The 8,779-nt window shown below is 39.0% G+C and overlaps 1 protein-coding gene across 1 annotated transcript; it reads right to left on the bottom strand.

The window, feature by feature from the left end:
* Positions 1-1,108: 1,108 nt before the first annotated feature.
* blk (BLK proto-oncogene, Src family tyrosine kinase) lies at positions 1,109-7,971 on the bottom strand. The gene is made up of 14 exons (XM_080047684.1): positions 7,947-7,971; positions 7,116-7,181; positions 6,859-6,946; positions 6,660-6,690; positions 6,123-6,216; positions 5,902-6,000; positions 5,667-5,770; positions 5,344-5,493; positions 4,825-4,977; positions 4,531-4,710; positions 3,451-3,527; positions 2,433-2,583; positions 1,943-2,074; positions 1,109-1,839 (listed from the first exon to the last, which is right to left on the bottom strand). Exons 3-14 carry the CDS (start codon positions 6,943-6,945, stop codon positions 1,637-1,639), a joined length of 1,461 nt encoding a protein of 486 aa, XP_079903810.1. The 5' UTR covers position 6,946; positions 7,116-7,181; positions 7,947-7,971; the 3' UTR covers positions 1,109-1,636.
* Positions 7,972-8,779: the final 808 nt, after the last annotated feature.

An 8,779-nucleotide genomic window follows, 5' to 3' on the forward strand; every position in this document is an offset into this window, starting at 1 on the left:
CAGCTGTCGTGAAGCTGTTTTCTAGCTTGTGCTGGGCGTGCAAGATTCAAATTATCAGGAAGCAATATAGTGCATGTCCGTGTGTTAAAAGTGTGAGGGCACCGGACTCTTTTCGGCTCCGTGAGAGTGGTTAGTGACACAGCATCAACTAATGCCAGTAAGTGCTACACACACCTGATTGCAATGAGTTGATGCAGTGTCACCTATCTACTCTCACGGAGCTGAAAGATTACGTGTTCTCACATAAAGCGAATGAACGAGAGACACGGCAGTTAGTATGGATCACGATGAGGTTATGTGTTTATGTTGTTGTAAATAATGACTATTTCAGATGAATAATGGTCATCTGATGATGGTGAGGCAAAGTAAACTTTGTTTTAGTAGGCTACCGCTCATTCATTTAGGAGTAAACACTGCAGTCTAGTTCGCTCCCGTGAAATTGTGTTTACGTTGGCAACGCCCTCCCGCCTGTCTACCACTCTCCCTCGCTCTCCCTTTTAGCTTTTCTTCATTGCATTTTCTTTTTTTTCTTTGATGGTTCAGCCCCGTTATCAGTCATTATGATGACAAATAACTGTCTCAAACAAGGCTCCCGCTCCCCTTCCCTCACCTGGAGGGATAGGCTTCTCAAATCGCGTTGCTGCGCCACACTGAAATCTGCGACCAATACGGATATGTGAAAATAGAGCCTGCACGAGCGAACCGAAAATCGGACTGGGTGTGCGACCATACCAAAAGCAGTAATAAAAACTATATAAAAACGTCTTTCTTTGCACTGATGGTATCGTTTGCTGTTAAATGTCATTTATGATTATCAGAGGAAACATGAGGCTGTTTAAAAGATATTTAAATGTTACTCGTAGCTGCTTTAAACAACAAAATATTAAAGGGGATTGTAGCCACTGAAACATTGCTTTGAAATGCATGTTTAGCGTGTAATACAGCACTGTAATCAAACCAAGAGAAATGATATACAAAAACATACTTAGGGTCTAAATAATGTAGATATTTTTTATTAGTAAAATACATTTATGCGATAAAAAAACATAGCTTTAATAAGCCCCTTTCTTTTTTCTATGTATTTGCTGAATGACTGAAATATTTTCTATAAAAGTGCAAAGTACTGTGCATTTTATCTCAGGCTGCTCGTTTCTGTACCATGCAAATGTTCAAACTGTAACTTTACCTGTGCCGACTTCCTCGGGTCCAAAGGCCTTTTTTTAAAACATGCATGTACTGTTTTTGTATTTCCATATTCTCTTTTAACAATCGTGTATCAGTGTTTATTATGTCTCCCCATGCTCTGTGGCTGTCATCATGAATGGGAGCAGATCGGTAGATGAGTAAAGTCAGAAAAATAAAACTTTGCGTAACATTTTCTTTTCTGAATTGTCTTCAGACGTTCTCAGCGGCTAGAGATGAAAGGATCTGTGAAAAACTATGACATTCACTCAGAAGGTAAGCGTCATTTCTTTTTGAAATCTCCATTTGAAACGTTTACAAAGATTATTGGTATCCGTTTCAAAATAGATGTTTGGTTGGTCCTCATCCTACATCCATTCAACTCTCACATGTGTCTTTGAGACATTTTGTTGTCCTCGGGTTATCAACAGGAAACATTCAAAATGCTCTTTTATCACGGCTGCATCTCGTACTGTCCCTCGGTGGCGATAAAGAAGTCGTTGAGAATGTTCTGCAGAAATTCAAAAGTGGGCCTCTCCTCAGGCTTCTGCCTCCAGCACATCATCATAATGTCAAAGAGTTCCTGGGGGCAGCCGTCCGGACACGGCATCCTGTAAAAACTGTCCAGACTCCGGACCACCTCTGGGTTGGTCATCCCTTATAAAAAAAAAAAAGGCTACGTGAGTTTTTAAAGTTTTTTTAGTCTTCCTTTTTATTTTTATTTTTATTTAAATTTTCTAGAATTTTTCACTTCTCATACCTGGGTAGGGTATCCTTCCATAGGTGACTATCTCTGTGAGGAGAATCCCAAATGACCATACATCCGATTTGATGCTGAATGTACCGAAGTTGATGGCCTCCGGAGCCGTCCATTTAATGGGAAATTTAGCTCCTAGTTGTCAGAGAGAGGATGAGACAAAATTTAGGGAAATTGAGTTACTGGGTGACGACTGTGGATGTGGGTTTGGGAATGAAGACCCTGCGGTCATGTCTTCTGTTTTTTACCCATTGGAATTCAGAGGTGTTAGAAATTTGGAGTTTCAATTCTACAATAACAAGTAAGCATTGAGGGTGTGTTATAGGCTGATTGTATTATTTCTAGACTCTCTGTATTTTAACAGGTCTTCTTTTTGTCTGGTTCAAATTTTAGGGATGAAGGGTGCATTTGGGGGACTTGACCTTCATGACCTTGGTATCTGTAAAACCTCTGTCTTCAATGCATTCAATATGAACGACTGCACACACTGCACCTTCTTGAGCTGTGTATTCTGTCTCGATGATCCGGGCCAGGCCAAAGTCTGCTATCTTGCAGTGCAGGGTGTCACTGACCAGAATATTGGCTGCACGCACGTCTCTGTGGATGTAGTTCTTCCTCTCAATGTACGCCATGCCTTCTGCTATCTGTCACATAGGGAGAGAAAATAAAAAGAGTCATTGGGGGATTGGCTGTCTGGGGGAATTATCAGACCAGAAGGGTGCTTTTCATGCATTAATTTGCCCCAAGAAATAAGAGGACTACACTTGAATGATATTAGTTTTACAACACACTGAATCCAGAGAATACATGCAGATTTTGCATGTGTACTTTATGTGTCTGATTCCTCCGGTCGGTGTGTACAGTAAGTCTCAGCTGAGCATATTTATATGTATGTTATGTGTATGATATTGGCAGCAATGTGAGTTTTAACAGGATGTGCCAACTCTCAGGAAGTGAAAACGCATTTTTTTCAGTGGCAAAAGAGTTCTGGGGGAGCTCACTGTGGAAAATAGCATGATTTCCTGTCCGGATGTTAATAATTGACGTAAGGCGGGGCTTTCAAGCCAGACTAGCAAAAGGCCCCACCACAGAAACCGCACAGCTACTGCTGACAGTTTCCACATGTATTCACAGCCTAACTGGTGTCAAAGCACACACTGTAACAGACATTAAATGCTTTACTGTGTAGAGCAGCCAGTGTGTAAAAATAGACCTTGAGGTCCGTGAGAAGGCTAGCATGTAACTATTTGTATTTGAGGATGGATAAATCTGTGAATTAAATTTGAACGTCATGTGTCACAAATAAAAGCAGTTGTAGTGATCGGGAAAAAAAAAACGCATTCATTCAAAGGCATGTGAAAAGACAAAAGCCTTTCTGTATTTTAGCTCATTTTCAAAGAAACGCTGCCATTATTTTTGAGGTAGATATGTGGGTTAACGATGGGATGAGAATGTCACAAACAAGATGTAATTATGTCTGATTCATGTGATTAGATTGAAAGGTTCCCCACCTGCGCCGACATGTCTATCAGCTTATTTAGCTTTAGTTTTTTTCCTTCGTCTGTTTTTAGAAAGTCTAGAAGACATCCTGCAAATGAGAGATGAGGGAAAGGAAAAGCACAACTTTCATTATGAGAAATTAAAGATAACATCATCAAAAGCATTATTCCGTAAAAATGCTCAATATTAACAAGATACAAACCACCCTGCAGTAAGGTATGGAAAAAAAATTGTACCCACATTTTATAATTGCTTTGGAGCTGCAACAGCTATCAATTAATAAATAGGTTGATCCACAGAATGAATCTACTTTTAGAAGTATGAGTTCATTCATAAAATAAATTCCCTTGAGCAGGCATTCTTTTATATTCTCTGTTTTAAATAATTTAATGAAAATTGGGTAACACTTTATAATAACTATCCGTTGTAACTCGTTAATAGATCATTAGTAAACTCTTAATTAATGATTATTAATGATTTGTTAAGTGCTTGTTAGCAGTTTGTTAAGGATTTATAACAATGGTAGATAGTTAATAGCTTAATAATTGAATCAGTTCATCTGGGAGGTAATCCGAGATTAACTGATCACGTCACGTTCAAGTCCATGGCATGCACAGTGTGTATTGAGTTTATTTAAAAATATTTGAAAATGGGGCTGCCCTCAGTTGCCCATGCACTGTGTATAGTCTATAGCCTATTTCAGCCTCGTCGGTATCTCGGATTATCTCCCAGATGAACTGATTCAATTATTAAGATATTAACTATCTAACATTGTTATAAATCCTTAACAAACTGCTAACAAACACTTAACAAATCATTAATAATCATTAATTAAGAGTTTACTAATGATCTATTAACAAGTTACAACGGATAGTTATTATAAAGTGTTACTGAAAATTGTATCTTTGCTCACACAAAACAAGACATTTGAAGACTTCAGGCTTTAAAGAAAATATAATGGAAATGTTTCACTGATTCAATTTTTTAGGGTCCAAATGAATCCGTAATCAAATAGGTTCATTGATTGAAGCACATTCTTCATCAGAGAAACTTTAAACATCAGAAATCCCCCCCCTTCTTTTTTGTCTTACCATTGATCATGAACTCGGTGACAATAAGAATGGGCTCCTTAGTGACGACTGCATGGAGGCGCACTAGTCGTTCATGCTGCAGCTGCTTCATAAGGTTGGCCTCCTGGAGGAAGGCCTCAGGCTCCATCGTTCCCTCCTTTAAGGTCTTAATGGCAACCTTCTGGCTGTTCTTATAGAAGCCTGCAGTAGCAATCATGACACTGATAAACTTAGCTCAACTCAGTGTACTCTGCTGTCTGTGCTTATAAGACAATGGTATTGGTCAAATTGGACAAGTTGATGGCTTTCTCTCACCCATCCACACTTCTCCAAACTGCCCGGCCCCCAGTTTCTTCTGCATTCTCAGGGTCTCTCTGGGAATCTCCCATTCGTCATGTGCCCATGGCTGCTGGGGTGCTTTGAGTTTACAAGGGGCGTACAGCCGTTGACATAAACCGTCTGCTGTACCTGCAGCCACACATGAGTAGTGCAAATGTATTAAACCATACCTACTTTCTTGTTTAAATAGCTGTTGTGCCAAAATTAGCGACGACTCTGTTGAGCTTTCTTATCGTCAAGATTTGTCACAGTATTAAAAAGACTCAAACTTTCACACAGGAAACGCAGGGTCTGACTTCCCCCTTTAAATTCAAAGTTAGTGCAAATAGTGTAATTCACATCAGGGAACATAATCAGAATCAGAATCAACACAAAATGTATAACTGCCAATTAGGAAACATTTGGAGACATGGTCCTTTATAAATGATGTTTCTTTAAAAGTAATTCAGCGAAGCTTTGTGGTCTTTGATGAAACGTGTTCTGTTTATTACTTACGGCTGTAGTATTTAACCAGTTCCTGAAAGGAAGGGAACGTGTTGGAGGGGGAGATGTAGTAGCCACCTTTGTCCAGACAGCGGATCTTGTAGTGTTTTACCACATCTCCTTCTTCTGATACGTGATCTCTGATCGACAGTGAGAAGGACCCTAAGGACGGAAACAAATAGATTATACACTTACATGTGGAGTTTGATACTTGAACAGTCTGTGAACTTAGACATATTCACGTTGGGTTTTGAATGTGCCTTCCACTGGATGCATTACCACTTGAATTCTGATTTGTGGTATGATCACAAAAAAAAAATGCAGACAGTAGTCACCTTTGCAGGTCTCACTCTCTCGCACTAGAAAAGCACCAGGTTTATTTCCAGGGGCTAAAAGCAGCCGCTCAGTCTCCCTCCTGCTCAGATCCTTGATAAACCATCTGGAGAAGAGAGAACCACAAGACACTCTTTAAGAAACCGTTATTTAACAGCCCTTAAATTATTTAGCGCTGAGCTGAATTGTATCTGCCAAGCATATCGATAATATGCCTGAGATGAGTTTGTTTCTTACTTTTCAATCTCCAGTGTGTCTGCTCTGGCAACATAATTACATGGTATGAAGCCCTCCTTCCCAGTCAACAACGATTTAGCCACCCACCATTCTCCATTTCTGCAAACAACGAAAACCATGCAGATTATTTTCATTTCTTCAGGTAAGAAGAACTAAGTCATTAGTTTCACTTCCGCTGGATGCATACTGTGTACCAGGGGGACATGGACGAGGCTACTTACTCCTGTAAAACCTTAAGTTTGTCCCCCTTTTTGAAAGGTAGATCACTGTCGTTGGTCCCCTTGAAGTCATGTTGTGCCACAAACACAAGATCATCTACAGACAAGTAGAGCAAAAAAGTTATTTCAAAAGTGATCAAGTGATAGGCCGATAACAAGTAGTTTCATTTTCTTTTATTGATTAAAAATGGTCAGTTTTTAGGTTGGCTGCTACTCTCGACATGAAAGTGGAAGTATAACCACTTAGCAAACAGATAGATTCAAAGTACACTACAGCCTTTCAAAAGCCGTTCTTTTCAGAGGAATGAGGATCCTGTAGTTAACATGCTGTCTGTGACATGGAGACAACTTTCTTCGCTGAATAATCTCATCTCATCGTCGGAAAAGAGCAGAGGAAACCCAATGGAGATTTTGATCACTAAATGAAGCCTCCTCCATTGCCAGTAATATGTCTCTGCACAGCAGCAGTCGACTGCATTAAAGCCGTGCCCCATTATTGTTAGTCAAAAGATTGTTGTATGCGTCATGTTCAGTAATTACCTGTATCTGTAGAGGTGGTTCCACTTCGCCCCTGTGGAAAAGACAAATACATATTTCAATATTCAAAATGTGAAGCAAGTTGATAAAAAACACAAGCAACTAATTGTTTGTAATTTGGTTTGAATAACTTCAATTCACAGTAAATGACTTTGTTCTCAGCCAGAGTAGCAAAGCTTTTTCCTTCAAGTGTTCTACTTACTATGTGATTGGACACCTGAGAGTTGTTTTTTCCTTTGTATAACTTGTCATCATTTACTCGAAACTGGCCACTGCACGCGCAGCCCATCCTGCAAATTATAATGGAACTCTTGTTCACTGGTATTATATCATTCTAACAAGATTTACTCAATAGAATAAGATGCTGCACAATACAGTAGTACAGTAAAATAGATGCTGCTGAATGCCGTGCAGTTCCTTTTTACATTATCCAATAGTAAGTTCCTCAGAAGTTCCTACCTGATAGCAGTTTTCAGTCTCCACTCCTCCCGCTGCCGGGCCTGCTCTGTGAGTTCATGCCCACTGCTGAAAAAATAAATTCAACTCGCTGAAAAATGTGCTAAATCATCAGTAGGGAGTCTCTTTTCTGGGTGTAACTCCTGGGTTACACGTGTACTTAAAACAAATCGCTTGTCAAACGAGGAAGTGGAAAATGTGTTTTTATCTTTTAAACGGTTGCCTTAGACAACAATATTAAAATAATATCCTGTAAAACCAAAACTAGAGTGTAGCAGGTTGGACTTCATACTCTATACACAACATTTGTCTTGCTGTCCATTGAATTCCTTTTTATGTCAGCATGTTCGAGGCCGCACTGTAACAGGAATTATATATTTGAATTATGTCAATATCCAAATCCGATGTTCAGGATGACAATCTTAGAGCTTTTCCTCGCCTTACATTATCCAAACAAGTTTAATTAAAACTGTGGCAGTAATGATACAAGTGGAAGTCGCTGTTACTTTCTTTTATAATAAGTTACATTCAAGTATAGCTTTATAGGCATTGTAGAAACTGATCATTTAAAATAAAAAAGCATCGTGTTCACTGACCTTTGCAACCTGAGTTTGTCTGCACCTTAACAACACTTTCATTGCACTTTTTTTTCCAAACACACTAATTGACTTGTTGGCAATTTAACACATTTGAACAATTTATTAAAATTCCCTCTTTAATTCTTTATTCGACACTATTTGGCATGATTGTTAATAATTTTACCATCATCATATTACTGTAGCTGTTCTTCTGATAGCAGTCTGTCCTGAGTTAAACATTGAGCAAATAAATTACCTTGAGCGTGTCCCCCAGGCTCTTGTATTCACAAGAACTCCAGATGCAAAGTGTCTTCAGTTTCCTTATTGAAAAGCGACTGCTTGTCAGTGTGTCACTCTCACTCGCTCATTTTGTTTCTGAAAGTATCTCTCTCTCTCTCATTTGCTGCCTCTCTCTCTCCTTTCTTTCCCCCTTCTCTTTCAGTAAAGACCATGGCCTCTCCTGGGGGACTACACAGAGTTTACAGTAAATAGATAGCAGTTTGTCTATTTATTTTTGTCCAGTAATTCCCTCCCTTGTCTCTGTGGCAAATCCTCTGACGAAACAGTTCGAAGATCACCTCACCTCCTGGTTAAACTTGAGTAAGTTCACTTTAATCAAACTTTTAACTATTAATGATAATAATATAATTTAGTCTTGAGTCTCACAAATGAATCACAATATTGATCAAATAGCAAAGATAATGGAGTTTAACATTTTATTTTAACTGGTGTCAGTGGAGGGTCCATCATTTGAGTTAATATGTAAGTGTGATCTATTTTCTAAAGTTGCAAATGTACTTGTTATCATATTAGATCTGCAGTGGAAAAGTGTACTATGTGTCTGGGTGTGATTGGTGTTGACCACAGGTGTGGTTGAGTGATGTGTTGTCATAAGTTACAGAGAAAGACATTGTTTCCATGACATTATTCTCAGTTCCCCTTGTGGGTTAAGCCACAAGGCTTTTGTTGCATATAGATGCATGTTTACAGTACTTCTGTAAAGCAGTACACTGTCTTGCCACAAGGTGGGCTCTTGGACTGGTCCTAAAAATCCTTCATTGTGAAATAGAGTATTTGAACACATGGTAC

Source organism: Ammodytes marinus, assembly GCF_949987685.1.
Source record: "Ammodytes marinus genome assembly, chromosome: 19".
In the NCBI taxonomy this organism is placed as follows: domain Eukaryota; kingdom Metazoa; phylum Chordata; class Actinopteri; order Uranoscopiformes; family Ammodytidae; genus Ammodytes; species Ammodytes marinus.

What these genes read in the sequence shown, in the direction of transcription:
- blk (XM_080047684.1), bottom strand. Translation starts at nt 6,945, where the DNA reads ATGGGCTGCGCGTGCAGTGGCCAGTTTCGAGTAAATGATGACAAGTTA. An exon ending in CACCGAGTTCATGATCAATG is followed by an intron (nt 3,528 to 4,530) that starts GTAAGACAAAAA and finishes TCTCATTTGCAG; the next exon opens with GATGTCTTCTAGACTTTCTA. An exon ending in TGGAAGGATACCCTACCCAG is followed by an intron (nt 1,840 to 1,942) that starts GTATGAGAAGTG and finishes TTTTTTTATAAG; the next exon opens with GGATGACCAACCCAGAGGTG.